The 21008-nt window shown below is 52.6% G+C and overlaps 1 protein-coding gene and 1 non-coding gene across 2 annotated transcripts; both read right to left on the bottom strand.

Moving 5' to 3' along the window:
* Window positions 1-1793: 1793 nt before the first annotated feature.
* Window positions 1794-1922, bottom strand: LOC125134807 (small nucleolar RNA SNORA19). Its single transcript, XR_007136804.1, has one exon. It is a non-coding gene; the product is annotated as a small nucleolar RNA SNORA19 (small nucleolar RNA).
* A 3353-nt stretch (window positions 1923-5275) lies between these two features.
* Window positions 5276-9587, bottom strand: LOC125132716 (cytoplasmic tRNA 2-thiolation protein 1). The gene is made up of 3 exons (XM_047790361.1): window positions 9433-9587; window positions 8602-9146; window positions 5276-6240 (listed from the first exon to the last, which is right to left on the bottom strand). The coding sequence occupies exons 2-3, from the start codon at window positions 9107-9109 to the stop codon at window positions 5990-5992; spliced, it is 759 nt and encodes a 252-aa protein (XP_047646317.1). The 5' UTR covers window positions 9110-9146; window positions 9433-9587; the 3' UTR covers window positions 5276-5989.
* Window positions 9588-21008: the final 11421 nt, after the last annotated feature.

The raw sequence follows: 21008 nt of genomic DNA, 5'->3' as shown, positions 1-21008 counted from the left end.
GCAAAGATGTAGACACTTCCAGTGTGGTACTCGGAGGATGCTGATTGCCACCCTTCACGACTGGGTCCCCATCTTCAGTACAGTAAGGCATTGAGTTGTGACTCTTGTTTTGGTAATTGCAGGTTAGATCAATCTGATCAAACCTTGTGCTGAAAAATAATTCCTTGGGGGGAAAATGAATAGAAAAGAATTCAACCCCTCATTTTAAAACTATAGACTACCTGAGAGTTCCCTGGTGGCCTCATGGTTAAGGATCTGGCATTGTCACTGCTGTGCCTTAGGTTGCTGCTATGGTGTGGGTTCAAGCCCTTGCCTGGGAACTTCTGTGTGCCATGGGCACAGAAAAAAAAAAAAAAAAAGAATAGAATACCTGAAAATAAAATGGGAATTCAGTAGGCCAAAATTTGGGGAAAAGCCTGAACCCAGAGAATTAGGTAGAATATTTAAGCCAAAATTCTAAAGCCCCCTATGGCCCCTACTGACCATGGGAGCTTTGGCTCTTTGGCCATGTGTGGTCGTGGAAATCAAAGTCAGAACTCTGGCCCTGCCTAAAGTGGGAAGTTTCGTAGGGGATCATTTGTACCTTGAGTTTGTATCAGTCTAAAGTTGAGTCAAAGAAAATCAAAGACAGAAAATCTGAACAGCCACCAGAGAAAAAAGACAAATTTCCTTCCAAATAAGAACATCTTGGAGTTCCCCGGTGGCTTAGCAGGTAAAGGATCTGGCAGTCACTGCTGTAGTTTGGGTTTGATACCTGACCCCGAAGCCTCTACATGCCATAGTTATGGCCATAAAAACAAACAAAAACAAACAAAAAACCTCAAAAAACCCCAAAACCAAAGAAGAGATGCTTAATTGACCAATTTAGCAAGCAGCAACCATGCCAGAACAGAAGAAAGCAAATACTATCTTGAAATATCACTTCATAATCTATACTCCATAATGATAATTTTATTGTTTAATTTTTAATTAAAAATTTTTTTATTTTTCAACACATATGGAAAATAAAATAATATGGGATATTTACATTGAATAAAATTGGATAAATGGGAGCATCCATTGTGGCTCAGCGGGTTAAGAACCCAACTAGTATCCATGAGGATTCGGGTTGGCTCCCTGGCCTTGTTCAGTGGGTTAAGGACCCGGCGTTGCGCTGAGCTGTGGTGTAGGTTGCAGATGCAGCTTTAATCCTGGGTTGCTGTGGCTTTGGTATAGCTGGCAGCTGCAGCTCCAATTTGACCCCAACCTGGGAACTTCCATATGGCACGGTGGGGCCTAGAAAGACATAAAAAAAAAGTTGGATAAATGCTTCAGTTAAAAACAGAGTTATTATTCCAAGTATATACTCTTTACAATATATGCATCTAAATTATAAGGATAAAGAGGTCAAAGGAGACAAAATTAGATACTATGCCAACATTAACTTTAAGAGAAAGCCTTTCTTTTTTAATTTTAAAAATGTTTTATTTTCTAAGATGCATACACAGACACATACAGAATGGCATGTGGTATGGCATTTTATGTAGGCAATCCTGCAAGCAGAACACCGATATATAGATAATTGAGCCAATCTTATTGTTGGTTTCTATCTGATTATGTTACATTTACTTAATTAAGTTTTTAAGTTCACCAAAACCATTTCATCATTGTCTTTAGTAATGCACATTTCTCTCCCCCCCCCCCAGTTTCATTTAAGGGACTAGATATTTTTACCTTATTAAAATTATTATAAACCAATAATAGTGCTTGGATTTCACTTTTCCACATAATTCTAATTCTGAATTTAAAAAAAAATTTGTCTGAAGGGGACTGGCGGCATTGCTCTATAGTTATACTGCTAATGAATCTTCAATTATTTGTACAGCACGTTAAGAAATAACTGTTCATATGTACGAGAGAAAGCAGGTCAATGAAATGTGTACAAGAAAGCCTTTCTGATGTCCCTCCAACTTAGGCGTCCTGGCCTATGGCTGGAGACCTTGTGCCTGAGGGGTGGGATCTTTGGCAGAGTTGAAGGTTTCCTGAACGCAGAGCCCCGCTATGCTCCAGAACCATGGACAGCGTCAACCCCTCTGTGAGGTGCTCCCCAGGTCGGGTACGGTGGGTGGAGCGCCCCCTAGGGGCAGATCCCGGACCTGTCTCAGATGCCGCAGAAAGAGGGCTGGGGAAGGGGATCGGTGAGATTCTGTCCTACAGGACAGAGGTGCTGGTCAGAGAACAGCCAAGCTCCTCCTCATTCTCCCCCTGAAAACCTCATCCTTGAGAAGAGGGGATTTAACCTCAGAAACTGCATTTCTCACAAGCCACTGGATTCCTTCCCCCTCACCCCCTGCAGAAAACCTTTGTGTCTGGTTCCTCCTCTTCCTCCCATCAGTTTCCAGTCGGTTGATATTGTGCTGTTGCTTATTTTTTTGTCTTTTTTCTTTCTTTTTTTTTTTTTGTTGTTGTTGCTATTTCTTGGGCCGCTCCCGCGGCATATGGAGGTTCCCAGGCTAGGGGTTGAATCGGAGCTGTAGCCACCGGCCTACACCAGAGCCACACGGGATCCGAGCCGCGTCAGCAACCTACACCACAGCTCACGGCAACGCCGGATCGTTAACCCACTGAGCAAGGGCAGGGACCGAACCTGCAACCTCATGGTTCCTAGTCGGATTCGTTAACCACTGCGCCACGATGGGAATTCCTGTGCTGTTGCTTTTAATCCCTTCCTCATGCTATCATGGAGCTCTGGATAACCAAGACCATGTCTTACGGTCATTTTCTGTGCTTGGTGCTCTGCCACATCCTGATTCAGCTCAAAGAAAGGACTGAAGTATCAGAAGTCTGGTTAAGCTGATGGGTCACAGAAATAAATTCCAAATCTTCCTTCATTCTCCATGAAGGGTAAGCAGTCAGATGGGGGAAAGGATCTGGTGGCCCCAGTGGACCACAGCATGGAGACTTTTCATGAAGGACAGAGAAAGCCAGGCAGAGTCAAAAAAAAGTAGCAGTGAGGTAGATTTGATATGATAGATGCCATCCAGAGGAGAGGCTTTCTGGGGCTGGAGGAATTGTATGGTAGTTAGAACTTATTCTGAAAGTGGGAGTGCAGGGCTCCTGGGAAAACTGAGAATGGGCTCAGACCCACAAACAAGTCCGGTGGCTTTCTGCACTCAAATTGACACCAGAAACCTGCAAAAATCACACTCACTCCTGGGGCTGGAGCCAGCACCCCAGTTCTCCGTTTCAGACTCTGGTCACTAGGGGGCGCTTGCAGATGCGTCTGAGTTCAGCCATCCCTTCTTGAGGCTTCTTGTGTGATCAGACCAGGGCTTAGAGACGGAGTAGAGAGAAGATTCTGTTTCAGGTAGGTCCTGGCCCCCACGCCCTCCTGCTCCGAACGAGTGGTCCAAGAGATGTAAGAGAGCAGAGCGAGACCACACTCCATCCATTTTCCGAGGGGGATGAGAATGGACACGTGGGAGAGGCAGTGAGTGGAGAGTGGGATGGAAGAAGCCACTTGGGGTGAGAAGACACCAGGGCTTCTCTTGGGGAAGAAAGGGAGCTCCTGAATGAGGTCGGACTGGGGCAGCCGAGTCCAGAGAGAGTCCAGATGCCTCCTGCCTCTGCAGCTGCCCCTGATCTCCAGAAAGAAGGAACTGATCGGGTGGAGTCAGGGGGTCCCAGACTTGCCCCATCCAAGCCTAAGTTGCTGCCACTTCCCCTGCTGTGAGTGGCAAGTGGGCTGCAACACGTGACTTTTTGTTTGTTTGTTTTGTTTTTCCTTTTCTAGGGCCGCTCCCATGGCACATGGAGATTCCCAGGCTAGGGGTCCAATAGGAGCTGCAGTCACCGGCCTACACCAGAGCCACAGCAACATGGGATCTGAGCCACATCTACGACCTACACCATAGCTCATGGCAATGCCAGATCCGTAACCCACTGAGCAAGGCCAGGGATCAAACCTGCAACCTCATAGTTCCTAGTCGGATTCGTTAACCACTGCGCCATGACCGGAACTCCTGCAACATGTGAGACTTTATGTAGGGTCCTTGGTCTCCACGTTGGGGTACAACTTGGAGAAGCATGAAGGGCAGGATCTGCAGGGATGAGAACTGGGGACACTGTGTAGGACAAAGGGCTTCCTCACGCTTGGACCTTCTCTCATCCGGAAATTTCTAGGTTTATTCTAGAAGAGGCTGCATCTAATTTATGGAAGGAGCCACATAGACCATGATCCTCCTATGCCCACAAACAGACCAGGTCAAAAGCTACAAGAGGAGTTCCCTGGTGCTTCGGTGGGTTAAGGTCCAGCATTATCACTGCTGTGGCTGGGGTTGCTGCTGTGGCACAGGTTCAATCCCTGGCCCAGGAACTTTTGCATGCCATGGGCGTGGCCAACCTCTCCCCCCAAACAAACAAACAAAAATACTGCAAAAGAGGACCAAGGACTTTGGGCCATTTCCACTTCCTTTTGAGGACCTCCACCTGTGACTGCTTCATGAGTAACAAAGGTGCCAGGACCTCTGGCATCTGGACAAGCAGGACATTGGGGGATGGCAATAAGTATCCTCCTGGTGTCACACTTTTTTGGGGGGGGGGCTTTTTAGGGTCGCACCTGAGGCACATGGAGGTTCCCAGGCTAGGGGTCAAATTGGAGCTACAGCTGCCAGCCTACACCACAGCCACAGCAACGCCGGATCCTTAACCAGCTGAACAAGGCCAGGGATCGAGCCCGTGTCCTCATGGTTCCTAGTTGGATTCGTTTTCACTGAGCCACAACAGGAACTCCTGTCATACTGTTCTGAGCTCTGGTTCCCTCTGTCCATCCCAAGTGCTGACCCAGACACCTGACATCCATATCCTGGGGACCCTGGAGTCTGAGCACAATCCCTCCCCCCCAATGCTAGGGTCTGGCGAGGAGGCAGGGCATGCAACAACTGGCACGTGAGTGTCCCTGAGTCGCCCTCTCCCCAACACGCCTCTTATGGTTGTGAGGACGCAGAAAGTCTGTGCATCCTTGCACCTTCTCCACCCCAGGACGCCCAAGTGGAGTCAGAGCTACTTCCTGGATGCTGGTTCTGGGAAGGTGCCATTCTCACCTAGGTGCTCCAGTGACCACACATAACAGAGTCTAAAATGGGTAAGAAGAGGGCCAAGGCACATCCACCGCCCCCAGCTGGGTCTCTCTCCAGGGAGGTGACCTCAGGCCAGTTATGGATCTCAGGCTACAGGCAATGAGATCCTGGCGCAGATGAGATGGTGCAGCGCCCGCAGCATGAGGAGTACTCGCACAGAATTGTCATGGTTACTGTAATTGACATGAAGTCACGTGGGCTTGCTTATCCCACTGTAGGCAAATATGGACCATCGGGCACACAGTAGGCGTTCAAGAAGGGCTAGGACTGCCTGAGCAGGCCCAGAACCCCGCAGAGGTGCCGGCAAGCGGCCCCCTCATTTCCACTCGCTCCGGAGTCGAAAGTCGTTGAGTCCTCTCCTGTCTGAGACCCAGGGGCAACCCCAGGCCCCCGTCCCTCCTCCCCAGCCCCAGGCACCCGGAGCCCCAGCTTCCTCAGTGTCCCAGGTAACAGCATCCCGGCCCCCTCCCAAGCTCACGCGCAGCCCGGCGGAGGGTGACTCGGGTTTCTTCACAGTGTCATCGCCACGGCGTCGGATCGCCACGTCCCTCGGATCGCAGTGCAGATCGGGCGGGCGGGCGTCTCTAGAAGGCGGGGGCGCGCTCGGAGGCCGGGCGCCCGGACGGCTCCCGCGGCGGCGCCCCCGGCGGGCCCTCCTCGTCCAGCCCCCGGCGGCCCTTGCCGATGGCCAGGCGGGGCCGGCCGCGGTTCAGGCCGTCCAGGAGGGCGCAGGCCTGGCAGAGCGCGCGGCTGGCCAGCGCCCCGCAGCGGCTGCAGGCGCCGGGGGGCGGGGGCCGCGCGGCCGGGGCCAGCGCCAGGCGCTCGGCCGAGTGCACGAGGTCCAGCACCGCCGACGGCCGCGCCGCCTCCAGCTACTTGAGCAGGTCGCGCGCGTGGCCGCGGAAGGCCTCGGGCGCGTACACGCACTCCTCGGAGTAGTCGAGGCGGCGGAAGTGCGCGTACAGCAGCACCTCCTTCTGCGAGGCCAGCTGCAGCGGGCGGCAGCGCGGCAGGGCGCCCCCCTCGCCCGGCGAGCCCAGGCCCCCGCCCCGCGCCAGGCGGCCCGCGTCGCCCCGCAGGAAGTTCATGAGCACCGTCTCGGCCATGTTGTCGGCGTTGTGTCCTGGGGGTTAGGGGGGAGAGACGGGAGCGGGTCAGGAGGGGGCGCCGGGGCCCGGAGGGTCCACGGGAGGAGACCCCCGGGGCACCGTGGTGGCGGCGGGGTGGGAGAAGAGAACAGCTCGGAGCAACTGGGGTGTCTTCATTTGCCCCCCACTTATTGCGAACCGCGCTAGGTGCCCTTTCATATAGGGAGAGAAAGCACTTAATGCTACAAAAATCATTTCAGTCTCAGTTAAAAGTGTACTTCAGGAGTTCCTGTTGCGGCTCAGCGGAAATGAAGCCGACTAGTAACCATGAGGTTGTAGGTTCGACCCCTGGCCTCGCTCAGTGGGTTAGGGATCCGGCATGCCATGGGCTGTGGTGTGGGTCGCAGGCGCGACTCAGATCCTGAATTGCTGTGGCTGTGATGTAGGCCAGTGGCTACAGCTCCGATTTGACATCTAGCCCGGGAACCTCCATATTCTGCAGGTGTGACCCTAGGGGGAGAAAAAAAAGCGTACTTCAGACTGGGCAGAAGTCAAAACAGCATTTGATTGAGATCGTCAAGTGGGCTGTTGATGCAAGTGCCTCTGGGAACGCAGATGACAGTGTTTGGAAAGATGAGGGAGGGCTTTCCCGTCGTGGCGCAGCGGAAACGACTCTGACTAGGAACCACGAGGTTGTGGCTTCCATCCCTGGCCTCGCTCAGTGGGTGAAGGATCCCTGCGTTGCCGTGAGCTTTGGTGTAGGCCGCAGATGCGGCTCTGATCTGGCATTGCTGTGGCCCTGGCTATAGCTCTGACTTGACCCCTAGCCTGTTGCTGTGTAGGCTGACAGCTGTAGCTCCGATTTGACCCCTAGCCAGGGAACGTCCACATGCCCTGGGTGCGGCCCTTTAGAAAAAAAAAAAAAAGGCCAAATATATATTGCAACACATTATATATATTAAGACTAAAAGGGAAATTATCTCTTCATATGATGATATACATCTAGTAAGTTACAATATTTATTACGTATATATATATATATAAGTGCATATTTACACAACAGTCACGGTAAAATGGAAGCTAAATCTCTACTTATTCTGCAGCTTGTCATACTTGGGCCTGGTCTTAGGGCTTCTCAAATGGGCCTTACTTCCCCTCCTCAGGGCCTTTGCACACACTGTTTCCTCTGCTCAGAACACTAATTCCCTCTTTATCCTTCAACCTAGCCACCCTTTCACTAGGCCCTCCTGTATAATTTTTCTTAGTAGTACTTACTAGGTTATAATTATGCATGTGAGAAACGGGCAGGAGCAGAGACTGCCTTGTGCAGCTTCATAGTGGCAAAAATGTACATGGTTGCCATGAAACATTTACCGTTTCAGTGTCTTGTCTAAGTGCTTTGCATGTAATTCCCGTAATTCACCCAACTTCCCAATAACTCTAGGTCCTAGATATTATTAATATCCCTATTATGTAAAAAAGGAAACAGAGGTTAGGCGGTTTGTTCTGGGCTACATGGCTTGCATCTGGTACACAGTAATTGGTCAATGATTATTAGTTGAAGTAATAATTGGGGCAGAATAAGAGAGTTATCAGAGAAGAGAAGCCAGTAGAGAAAAGGAGTTAAAAGACACAATTGTGTTTCAGACAATGGATGGCTCCTTCCTTTCTTCCTTCCTCCTCCCCTTCCTTCCCTCCTTCCTTCTTTCTTTCTTTCCTTCCTCCCTCCCTCTCTTTCTTTCGCCAAACCTGAGACATAGGTAAGTTCCCCGGCTAGGGGCAGAATTGGAACTGCAGCTGCCAGGCCTATGCCACAGCCACGGCAAGCCAGATCCCATTCACATGTGACTTTTGCCAGAGACTGCTGGAACGCTTAACCTACTGAGCAAGGCCAGGGTTCGAACCTCATCCTCATGGGTATTAGTCGGGTTCTTGACCTGCTGAACCACAAGGGGAACTCACAGGCTATAGATGACTTCTGATGGCAGACACCCCCTTACACCCCTCCTTTTGTGAAAAGGGATACAAAGAATGTCATTTTAAAAAAAAGGGCAGACAACCATGGCCCTAGCCCCTATAGAGGACCAACTCCCCAGCCCCGTTTGCCCGTGTGTGTGTGTGTGTGTGTGTGTGTGTGTGTGTGTGTGTGTACACCAAGATGATGGCAGTGACTCAAAAGCTTGCCATGACCGCCCATGGGACATGTACACACTACGCTCACGAATCTTCCGTGGGCGTGGAGAGCCACTTCTTCCTGAGACGCTTCAATTAAAACGTACAGGCGGCGCTACCACTTCCTGGGCATGCGCCCCAGGCCCCTTACTGTACCTGCCCCTCGCCCGCGCATGCGCACGTTCCCTCCCACGCCGTCCGTTAGGCGTGGCGCCTGCGCTCACCCGTCACGATGTGCGTGGCTCCCACGAGGCGCGCCCCTTCCTCCAGAGCCCGGCGCCTCAGGACCCCGCAGAAGGTGCAGCAGGCGCGGCTGCGGCCGGAGCCGGCTGTGCTGCGGGCCACGGCGTCCATCGTCCAGCCCCCGAAGAGATCTGCGTAGGCCACGACGGTGAGCGGGAGCTCCCAGCGCGCCGCCTGCCGCCGCACGGCCGCCAGCGCCGCGTCCCGGTAGCCGCCGATGCCTTCGTCCACGGCCACGAGGCGCAGGGAGATGCCCAGGCGCGGGGCCAGCTCGCGCAGCACGTGCGCCAGCACGGTGGAGTCCTTGCCGCCCGAGGCGCCCACGACCACCACGGCGCCGGGCGGCAGCAGGCGGCCCGCGACCACCGTGTGTAGCACCTCGGTCTCAAAGGCGGCGCAGAAGCAGGGGCCGCACAGTGCCTGGCCGGAGCGGGGACGGCGGAGGGCCGCGCGCGCCTTGTGGCAGGAGGCGCACTGCGGGGCGGGCATCGTGGGGTCCAGGTGAGGCAGGACGGGACGGCTTCTCCTGGGTGGGGAGAGAGGGGAGAAGGGTTACTGGTAGATTCCAGATGGTGGGGTCGTTGCCTGCTTGGAGGCTGCCTAGATAGCGCCCAGAGTAAACCCGTTATTTGGAACACTCTTCAGCCAGCACTGTGCAGGCCTGGTACCTTCAAGTCTCATCGTTCAACAGATATCATTCAACAAATATTCCCTCAGTGTCGCCAGTGTTCCCAGCATTTACTAGGCACTGGGGACACAGCAGTGTGCAAAACAGAAAGGTTGCAGGCATAAATTCTAGCGGAGGAACCTACCTAATATGGTAGAATTATCCTCTGAGCTGAAACCAGAGGGAGGAGTCATGCATTAGAACAGGGTGAGGGGAGCTCCCCTGGTGGCGCGGTGGAAAGGAATCCGTCTAAGAACCATGAGGTTGCCAGTTGGATCCCTAACCCCGCTCATCCGGCGTTGTTGCCTGAGCTGGGGTGTAGGTCGCAGACGCAGCTCAGATCCTGCGGCCCTAAAAACCAAAAGAAAAAGAAAAAAAGAACAGGGTGAGAAGAATGTTCGAGATAGTTAATAGTAAATGAGAAAGACTTGAAGGGCAGCTCCTGTCTTTTTGTTTGTTTGTTTTGTCTTTTTGCTATTTCTTGGGCTGCTCCTGCGGCATATGGAGGTTTCCCAGGCTAGGGGTCCAATCGGAGCTGTAGCCACCGGCCTACGCCAGAGCCACAGCAACGCCTGATCGTTAACCCACTGAGCAAGTGCAGGGACCGAACCTGCAACCTCATGGTTCCTAGTCAGATTCGTTAACCACTGCGCCACGACGGAAACTCCCTGTCTTTGTTTAGTTGGCAAGAGGGCTCATGAAAACAGGAGAGAGTTGGGGGCTTGGAGGTTGGCCAGGTGAGGAGTTTGGACTTAATTCTGAGTAAAATAGTAATCCATGTACGGTTTTAAGCTGTGTGGTGATAAGATCTAGTTTGGGGTTTTTTTGCTTGTGTTTTTTCGTTTGTTTGTTTGTCTTTTAGGGCCGCACCCGCGGCATATGGAGGTTCCCAGGTTAGGGGTCCAATCGGAACTGTAGCCGCTGGCCTACGCCACAGCAACTTGGGATCCAAGCTGCGTCTGCGACCTGCACCACAGCTCATGGTAATGCTGGATCCTTAACTCACTGAGCCAGGCCAGGGATCGAACCCGCATCCTCAAGAATTCTAGTTGGGTTTGCTAAACGCTGAGCCAAGACGGGAACTCCAGAATCTACTTTATATTTTCACAGGATCCCTTGGCCTGCGTGCGAATAGAGGGCGGAGCGCGGCAAGGGCTGACCAGCATGGGCAGACCAGTGAGGAGGCTCCAGCAGCTCCAGGTAAGCAGCAGCGAGAGCTCGAAGCAGAGTGGAGACAGTGGGAGAAGAGGTCCAGTTCTGGATCTCTTCCGGAGACAAAGCAGATGGGACTCTTAAAAGTCTTGGGGGAGGGCAGTGGATGAGAGAAACAGAGGACTCGGGATAAGTCCAAGTTTTTGTTTTGGCTTAAGTGTTTGGAAGGATAGTGAGACCATTTCTTAGCAAGGAGGTGGGGGTTAGGGAAGAATGGGGAAATATTGTGAGAAGGGTAAGGTTAGAGCAGAGAATCTGAAATTTGGTTTGAGCATGGTAGATTAGAGGTCCTTTGCCCTGGAAGTCTTTCCGGAACTCTGGGCTGGGTCTGGCGCCTCCTCTAGGCTTTGATGTCTGTCCCATCATCACCTAGGCCAGCCCTGACCACTCTAGGTTGTAATCAGGACAGAAGAGGGTGCACTCGCACCGCACCCATTTTGGGGTTGGGAACAAGGAGTCAGACCTGCCCAGCAGAGTCAATGCGGGGACACGGGCTGCGTAGGGCTCTCCAGCCCGGAGGGCCGCGGGAATATATATAGGCGTTAGGGGATCACGGAGGGGCGTGCCAGCTCCCCAGGGACGCCTGTCAAATGCGTGGGGGAGAGATATGGAGGCTATCGACTCCTCCAGCGCAGTGCGGCAAAGGGCTCGGGTTGGGCCGGCCGCGGGAGGAGGCACTCACCTGAGCAGAACGCGCGCGGGGAGGTGTAGGCGCGAGAAAACGCGGAAGCGGGTTGAAAGAACTACCACTCCCAGAAGGCTTTGGGTCTGCCGGCCAACGACTCCCAGGTGTCCCTGCGGCTGCTTCCCTCGCTTACTTTGGTCGGGCAAGCGGGGCCTACAACTCCCTGCGGTCCTCACGGCGACGTCTCTCGCTCCGCCTACGGCTCCCAGAGAGCTCTATGCCTCCCCGGTTCGATTCCTGGGTGCGCCTGCGCGGGAGCAGGGGCGGCGTGTAATTTCTGGGTGCTCCCCGGCTCTGCGCACTGAGTTTATTCCAAAGATGGATGTTTTTCAGGTTTTCTGCCCTTGTGGGAGTATGATAGAGTTTGTGGTCGGAGTGGGACGAGAAGGGGATGCGGATGCTAAAGGGAGAGGCAGCAAGGGCGCTGAACTGATTCCAAGGATTGGCCCGCATCGCTGGGCGATACCGTTTGGGCTCTTGCTCGCGCCCCCGCAGACGTGGGTGTGCTCCCAGGCCGAGGGCCACTCTGTGGGAACTGGGGGCGTTAGCTGTGCTCGGATCTGATGGGTAGCGGTTTGTGGTTCTCTACGCGTGCACGGGGCTCGCGGCATGAACGCGGTGAGCAGTTATACGCATGCGTGGGTCAGTGACGAATGCGCACATCTCCTGCCTGGTGCTGTCAATGACAGAGCTCGGGATGGAGGGTAGGTGAGATACATGAGGACGGGGGTTCCTTGGGGCACAAGCCTCCTAAACCAAAAAACGGAGCACCTTCCCAAGAAGTCAGCCGGAGCCTTGTTCCTCAGGTGCAAGCCCTCGGGCTCCTTCCAAAGCCCAAACTGCTCCCTCTCCTGCATGTTCTGAGATCCTTTTGTCTCTACCCTGTGAAGCCCTTGAGGGGTGGTGATGCGGGGCATTTGGGTGTCAGAACTTGTTGGTTGAATCCTGGTCATGGGGCTCATTTGTTCGTTAATCGTCTCTTGAGGCTTCCTGTGTGCCAGGTTCTGTCCTCTAGGATGCAGGTGTATCAAGCCTGGTTGAGGAGAGAGGGATCACAAAGCTGGATGTGGAGGGTCAGATATAAGGGACGACAGGAGCCCAAAGGTTACAGGTGCTGCTAACCAGGGCATGGGGGGGTGCAGGCGACGACAAAAACATTTAATAAGTGCTTCAGCATGTGCCAGTCATCAGGCTCTGTACTTTCCTTGCAGCATCTCAAGTTTCTCATCTGTAAATGGGGGTATTAATAATAGGACCCACTTCCCAGAGTGTTTGAAAATAAATGCATTAACAGGAAAGTGTTATTGCCCAAACCATAAGTTTTTACCATTTCCATCTCATTTAATTCTCCTAATCAGGCATGGCTGCCTTTTCTGGGCCAGGCCTAAGTTTTCTTTGGAAGCAAGCCGAGTTGGGGGTTTCAGAATCTCAGCAAACTGACAGATAGTCTGAGGCAGTTCTCGGGGTGGGGGGAGGTTGTCCCCCGGAAAACACTTGGCAGTGTCTAGAGATACTTTTGGTTGTCACAGCTGGGGTGCAAGGGGAAGAGTGTGATTGGTGTTTGGCAGACAAGCCAGGGATGCCGGTCAGTATACCTTGTACTGACTCCTGCAGCACAGTCATCCAGCCCCAAACAACAATAGTGCTGTCTGAGTTCCTGTTGTGGCTCATCGGAAACGAATCCAACTAGGAACCATGAGGTGGTGGGTTCGATCCCTGGCCTCGCTCAGTGGGTTAAGGATCTGGAGTTGCTGTGGCTGTGGTGTAGGCCGGCAGCAGTTGCTGTGGCTGTGGTGTAGGCCGGCAGCTACAGCTCTGATTAGACCCCTAGCCTGGGAACCTCCATAGGCCACAGGGGTGGCCCTAGAAAAGGCAAAAAGACCAAAAAAAAAAAAAAAAAAGAATTCCCATTGTGGCTCAGCAGTAATGAACTCAACTAGTCAACTAGTATCCATGAGGATGCAGGTTGGATCCCTGGCCTTACTCAGTGGGTTAAGGATCTGGAGTTGATGTGGCTGTGGTGTAGGCCGGCGGCTACAGCTCCGATTGGACCCCTAGCCTGGGAACCTCCATATGCTGCTGGTACGGCCCTAAAAAAGCAAAAAAAACAGTAGTGCTGAGGCTAAGGAGCCCTGGCTTAAGTGGTATTCTGCTGTGTCTTGGTTTTCTACCCCTAAACTAATAGACATATTTAGTGTTTAGGGGTTGGTTTTATTCTCCTGCTTTGAAAGTTTCTCAAAGTATTTAAGCACATCTCTACACCCTGCACATATTTTTGAGTGAGACCTTAGTAAGAAAAAAAAAAAGAAAAAAAAAAAGGTTTGTCTTAAGCTGGGCATGAGTTTAAAAAAAAAAAAGAGGATGGAAAAGCCAGCCTCCCTGATGACTCTGTGTACCACTTACCTAGTTGTGTAACCTTGAGTAAGTGACTTAACCTTTCTATGCGTCCCCTGTTCAACAGGGGTAATAATAGCAGTTGCTTTGGAAGAACTAAATTATTTGACATGTAATAAATGTGTAAGAACAGTGCTTGGCGCTTGGGAAGTGCTGTGAATAGAGTGGAGGACAGTGTTCTGGTTCCTTATGTCACTTCCCTGCAGCAGCAGTAATTGGCAGTGTTTGAAAATGGGACCAGTTCCTCTAGTCCTTAGTGGCCATGTTCATCCGCAAACTGGCACAGTCTGAACAGAGGTTTCTCATGGATGCTTTGCAAACATTTAGTTTCATATGTTGGAGTTCCCATCGTGGCACAGTGGAAACGAATCTGACTATGAACCATGAGGTTTCAGGTTTGATCCTGGCCTCGCTCAGTGGGTTAAGGATCCAGTGTTGCCATAAGCCGTGGTGTAGGTCACAAACTCGGCTTGGATCCAGGTTGCTGTGGCTGTGCGTAGGCTGGCAGTTGTAGCTCCGATTGGACCCCTAGCCTGGGAACCTCCGTATGTGGCAGGTGCAGCCCTAAAAAGCAAAAAAAAAAAAAAAAAAGAAAGAAAAAAAAAAGTTTCATGTGTTGGTAAAATGGGGCAAAGACTGAGTTGGTGTCAGGGGCTTCTGGAGAGGTTAGGGTTGTCACCACAGGGGTCAGGGACACTGGCATCCAGTAGATAGCAGCTAGCAATATTACTAAATCTCTAACACACAGGACGGCCCCCACAGCAAAGAACGGGCCTGCCCAAAATGTCGGTGGTGCTGAGGTTGAGATGAGGTACGTGTTGAGTGCTCAGAACAGCTCTTGGTCCCCATAAGCCTTCTTAGATGTTAGCTACCATTTACTCCAGCACACCGTGCTCTGTGGCACCTCCATCTGCCTGCCCAGAACGCCCTTCCCCCACGTCGAAAATACCTTCTCATCTTTCAGGACCTAACCAGATGCTACCTTTTTGGGGAAGTGTTCCCTGACCTCTCCCATCCCCGCCCCCCCAGGACACCCTCAGTCAGGCAAGGACTCCTTGAAGACACACACATGGGACTGGATCAAATTCATGCTCTTTTCTCACATCTGAGTGGCCTCAGGCCTCAGCATCCTTTTCTGAGAGATCAGAGGGTGGCTTTGAGGATGAAATGGACCAGCACCAAGGGAAATGTTTAATTAACGTCAGGACTCCCCTTGTCAACTGTATTAGTCAATAAAACCTTAAAAGCTTGGTGTTGGTTTAGGTAGGCAGAAATTGTTAAGAAATACAATTTTAAAAAAGATTTAAAAAAAAAAAAATAGGGAGTTCCCGTCGTGGCGCAGTGGTTAACGAATCCTACTAGGAACCATGAGGTTGCGGGTTCGGTCCCTGCCCTTGCTCAGTGGGTTAACGATCCGGCGTTGCTGTGAGCTGTGGTGTAGGTTGCAGATGCGGCTTGGATCACGCGTTGCTGTGGCTCTGGCGTAGGCCAGTGGCTACAGCTCCAATTTGACCCCTAGCCTGGGAACCTCCATATGCTGCAGGAGCGGCCCAAAGAAATAGCAAAAAGACAAAAAATAAATAAACAAATAAATAAATAAATAAAAATAAAAATAAAAAAGATTTGCCACGGAGGTCCCGTCATGGCTCAGTGGAAACGAATCCGACTAGGAACCACGAGGTTGTGGGGTTTGATCCCTGGTGTTGCCGTGACCTGTGGTGTAGGTTGCAGACTTGGCTCGGATCTGGCGTTGCTGTGGCTGTGGTGTGGGCCGGCAGCTGCAGCTCCGATTCAGCCCCTATCCTGGGAACCTCCATATGGCACAAGTGGGGCCCTAAAAAGTAAAAAAAAAAACAGAAAGAAAAAAAAGAAAAGAAAAGAAAAGAAAATTGCCATGGAAGAAATAGGAACCAGGAAAATTATCTCATCACCAGAAGAGTTAAGAAAAAAAAAAAAAGTTATATGCTGTATGCATGAGACCCACATCTAACGAATAAAGACTAGGAAGTATGAAAGTAAAAGGGAGGAAAAAGATATACCAGGAAAATAACTCAAAGAAATCTAAGTTCAGCCACATCAACCACTAAACAAAACAGATACTGAATCCAAAAGCACTGTCAGTAATAAAGTGTCATATCACAAATTCCAAAGGAATAACCAGGATGCCAGAACAGTTCTAAACTCAGATGAACCTAACAACATAGCCCTTCCCAAAATAAAACTAAAGTTAAGGGGATGACAAGAAGAAATTGGCACGTTCCAGAAGCACTAACATTTTACTACTGTCTCTCAGTAAGGAATCAGGTAGACAAAAACAACAACAACAATGGTAAAACTGGAAAAATTGAACCTTGAGCGGCCTGGGCAAGCCTCTCGCTCCGGTCTCCCCTCTGCAGAGCATGCTGACCCAGTCAGGGAATGATGGGCAGGGAGAGCGGACGGAGCCCCCCACCCTTCCTGGGCAAGAGTGAGGGGTTTGTGAGGTGAGAGGAATGACCTTCTATTTCCTTTCCCAGAATGGAACAGCAGAGGGGGCTCCTGTTGTTATTTCTGGGGGTGCAGCTGCTGCTGGTGGGAGCATTCCTCTACCAGAACCACCGCGGCCAGGGCTTCACCTCCTTCCTGCGCTTCCTAATACAAGCCAAGCCAGAGGAAGCAGAGGGGCTGCCTTTCCTGGCTCAAGTCGCCTCTGCCGGACTCCCTTCCTGGGACGTGTACTCCAACCTCAGCCAGATCCACCCTGTGGACCTCAGCAACGAGGATCTGCCTAACTGCCCCGCCATCTCACCCTACATCAGTAAGCTTGCGGGGGCCTCCTATGCCCCCAGCCCCACCTTGGGCTTCAGGGAGCTGGCAGTAACCCCTGAGGAGCGGGGAAGGACTGGGGAGCAGAAGGCAGTGGGCCTGGTGGCCAGAGGTGATGGAGAGTGTGCTGGTTATCTGTGGCTGCATCAAAATGAAATGCCCCCAAATTTAGTGTCTTTAAAGAGTCATTAACTCTCAAAATGTGTGGGGGTCAGGAATTTGAGGGCCGGCCCAGCTGGGCAGCCGTGGTCCAGGTTTTTCACGTATTTGGAGTACACTGAGGCTGGAGTTAAGAACAGCAGGGGTAGAAGCAACCAGGAGCTGGCCGGGCACCTCAGTCTCTTCATATGGTCTTAGGGTCTTGCCCTGTGGCGAGTTGGGCTTCCTCCCAGCATGGCCTCTGAGCTTGCATAGCAAGTTCACATAAACAGAGCAGAGGCCAAATGGCCTTTTATGATCTAGTCTCCAAAACCACACAGTGTTCTTCATTTCTACCCTGATCCATTCATCAGAATCATAAAAGCTCACCCAGGTTTAAGGGGTGGAGACAGACTCACCTTTCAGTAGGAAGCGTGTCGAGAGTGCTGGCGTCACCTGCATTGTTGGACAAGAGATAGCCTTGTGGCAGTCTTTCTGCTGCAGAAAGAAGAGGTGCAGCTGGGGGTGATGGACAGTGGCGCCCCCAGGGAGAGAGGGAACTCTCTCTGAGGCACTTCACAGGCTGAGGAGGTCGGCCTGAGAACCGCCCAGGAGGAGACAGCTTGGAGCTCAGGAAGCTGATTGAGCATCATCAGAGCCCATAGGAAGGAGAGCAGCGGGAGGTGATGAGTTTGCTGAGGGAGGGAAGAGAGAGGTGTGAGAGCCAGGGAGAAATGAGGGGAGGATTGGAGAGGGGAGTGAAGAGGTGGCGGGAATACCAGGAGGCCAGGACGTTTGGAGCCAGCGGGGGCAGCTCAGAGCCCTTCGTTCTGGTATGTTGGTTTCCTGGGGCTGCCCTGACAAAGTACCACGAACTGGGGGGCTTGAAACAGCAGCAGGTTTTTCCCTCAGTTCTGGAGGCCAAAAGTCCGAGGTCAAGGGTCGGTTTCTTCTGGAAGCATCCCGGGCCTCTGTGCTAGCTCCCAGTGGTTGCTGGCAATCCTTGGCATTGCTTGGCTTGTGGAAGATCACTGATTTCTGCCTCCATGGCCACTTTCTCCCTGGGCCGTCACACAGCCTTATAAGGACTCTGGTGACTGGATTGAGGGCCCCCCAATCCAGGATGACCCTATTTTTAACCTATTACATCCTCAAAAACCCTTTTTTTTTTTTGTCTTTTTGTCATTTCTTGGGCCGCTCCCGTGGCATATGGAGGTTCCCAGGCTAGGGGTCTAATCGGGGTTGTAGCTGCCAGCCTACGCCAGAGCCACAGCAACACTGGATCCGAGCCGCGTCTGCAACCTACGCCACAGCTCACGGCAATGCCGGATCGTTAACCCACTGAACAAGGGCAGGGATCAAACCCACAACCTCATGTTTCCTAGTCGGATTCGCTAACCACTGCGCCACAACGGGAACTCCAAAAACCCTTTTTCTAAATAAGGTCACATACTGAAGTTCTGGGTGGGTGTGAATTTGTGGGGGACATGATTTAACCCAATACAGCTGGGTTGTGGGGTGTCTGGAGTAGGTCCCTGAGCACCGCTGGCCCCTGCCTCTCTCAGATGGCCCCCTGAAAGTGATGATCCCGGAGAACCTGACGATGGAGCAAGTGGTGGAAAAGAACCCCCTGGTGGAGCTGGGAGGCCAGTACTGGCCACCCGACTGCTGGACACACCACCACACCGCAGTAGTGGTGCCCTACTATGGGCAGGCCCGGCACCTGCAGCACCTGCTCTTCCACCTGCACCCCTTCCTGCAGCGCCAGCAACTGCACTATGGCATCTACATGGTGAACCAGGTGTGGCAAGAATGGGGAGGGCCAGGAGGGCAGAGGGGTCTGGGCCTGGCCTTGGAGAGTCACAGCTGGAGTCATCACTCTGAGCTGAGTATCTGGACCAGAGGGTATCAAGAGGTGGGGGCGCAGGACTGATGAGTCAGGAAGAACTTGGGGAGTCCCCTTACGGTCCAGTGGGTTAAAGATCCGGCGTGGTCACAGTGGCGGTTTGGGTTACTGCTGGGGCACGGGTTCGATCCCTGGCCTGGGAACTTCCACATGCCACAGGTGTGCCCCCCACCAAAGGAAAAAAAAAAAGGAGAACTTGGGAGAGACCAGAGCCAAGGGCTGTAGGTTTAGTCTAGACTGGCTGCGTCTGAGATGAGCTTGAAGAGCTATGTGAGGGGAAAGGCTCATTCCCACTGAGTCTGGGTCTCTCTGGGACCAGGGCTGGTCTGGTTGGGCTCTTACCCTAAGAGGTAAATTAAAGCACCGGGTTTGGGGTCTGTTACATGCATATTTGAAATTTCGGACCTTACCCATTACTCCCTGTGTGGTCTGAGAGTGGGACCAGTTTTCCATCCATTCATCCATTCATCACACTACTACTTGGTATAACTAGGTGTAAACTTGGGAATTTGTGCGCTGTGCCCCTGCTTTCTCCTTCATGAGACAAGGACTCATTGAGTTAATGAATGTTAAGCGGTGAAGCCAATGGCCGGCGCGTGGTAGGTGCTCAGTAAGTGATAGTGATACTGATGATGGTGATTAGGTTGATGGCGGTAGCGAGGATGGTTTTGGTGGCGATGATTCTGGTAGTGATGGTGATAATTAAGATGATACTGCTGCTGCCAACAGTGGTGGTGATGTTGGAGGTACTGGTGGTAGTGATGGTGATGGAACTAGTGATGATGGCGGTTAAGTGACTGTGGACGGTGTTGAAGGGGATGAAGACAGTGACCGTGATGACAGTGATGGTGGTAATACCAGTGATGGTGGTGGCGGTGGTCATGTTGGTGGTGATGGTGATGATAGTGGTGGTGGTCATGATGGTCATGATGTGATGGTGTTGGCAATAGTGACGATGGAGGTTGGGTGACTCCGTCCACGGTGTTGAAGATGATAGTGATGATGGTGATGATGCTGATGCTGCACATCACGGTGATAAGTGATCGTGGCTATGACTAAGGTGGGGGTGAAGATAATGATGAGGAGTTCCTGTCATGGTGCAGTGGTTATTGAACCCAACTAGTATCCACGAGGACATGAGTTCAATCCCTAGCCTCGCTCACTGGGTTAAGGATCCGACATTGCTGTGAGCTGTGGTGCAGGTCGAAGATGTGGCATGGGTTCCGCATTGCTGTGGCTGTGAAATAGGCCAGCAGCTACAGCTCCTATTCAGCCCCTAGCCTGGGAACCTCCGTATGCCACGGGCACAGCCCTAAAAAGAAAAAAGACCAAAAAAAGAAGATGATGGAAGAAGAGGAGGAGAGGCAGACCCTACCCTGGGCATCAGACCTAGTCTTTGTCTAGTAGGATCAGAAACCGAGACAACCACGCCTGACCACTGCCTCCCTCTGATGGCCTCTTGAAGGTGATCATCTCAAGAGCCTTGAGGACGGCCCAGGAGGGAGAGCTGAGAGGCCGAAGATACTGACTCTGCCTAGGACGGGGGTGGGGGGATCCATGAAAGGTTCCCCAGGTAACCTTTGAATGGCACCTTCTTGGCCACGTCCTGGTTTTCCATCTCTCCTGCGGGAATAAGGGGGTTCCAGGCAGGAGAATGGCATTCGAAGAGGTGAGACAGGACGGGCCTGGCGGGTGGGGGCACCCTACCACCCACAGGTGACTGCAGCGCCCAGCATCACCATCTACCGCAGGTGAACAGCACCGCCTTCAACCGGGGCAAGCTGTGCAATGTGGGCTTCTGGGAGGCCACGCAGGAGGAGGACTGGGACTGTGTCTTCTTCCACGACGTGAACCTACTTCCAGAGGACGACCGCAATCTCTACATCTGTGACATCTTCCCTGCCCATGTGGCGGTGGCCATTGACAAGTTCAACTACAAGTAGGCGGAGGGAAGGGACTGCCTGTGGTGGCCGGGCTCAGCCCTTCCCGGGTCCTTGGCTGCCCATCTGCACAGCCCAGGCCCTGATCTCTGGGGTCCAGGCTGGGAGGGGACAGCGGGCCTAGGGAAAGGCCTGTGGATGGCGAGGAGCCTTCTTCCAGTGGGAGAGGGAGTGGTTATCAATGGGGGAATCAGGATGCCCCACGCGGTAGACAGAGAGGCTGTAACAGGGCAGAGAAGGGGAGCTTGCAAAAGGAGGGGCCACGGATGGAGTCACAAGTTAGGCCTGTCAAATGGTTCAGGGAGGGGATCTCCCAGGGTCCAATGGGGGCCATCCCAAGGGTGAAGGGAAGGGTTACCACAAGATCAGGCATGGAGACATCCCAGGGGTCAGGGGAGAGATTATCACAGGGGTGGGTGGAGAATGGCTTCACCAGGAAGTGAACCTAGGAGATCCTGGTCAGAAAGGGGCCAGAGCCTGTTGCCTGCAACTCCCTGCGCTTCCAACCCTCTCTGCCTCTCCAGGCCGCCCTACCAAGGCTACCTGGGAGGGGTGTTTTCCCTGCGGCCCATTCACTACCTGAGGATAAATGGCTTCCCCAGCACACACTGGGGCTGGGGTCGTGAGGACAATGACATCGC

Source organism: Phacochoerus africanus, chromosome 8, assembly GCF_016906955.1.
Source record: "Phacochoerus africanus isolate WHEZ1 chromosome 8, ROS_Pafr_v1, whole genome shotgun sequence".
Taxonomy (NCBI): domain Eukaryota; kingdom Metazoa; phylum Chordata; class Mammalia; order Artiodactyla; family Suidae; genus Phacochoerus; species Phacochoerus africanus.
This window is presented reverse-complemented; position numbering and strand designations above follow the sequence as displayed.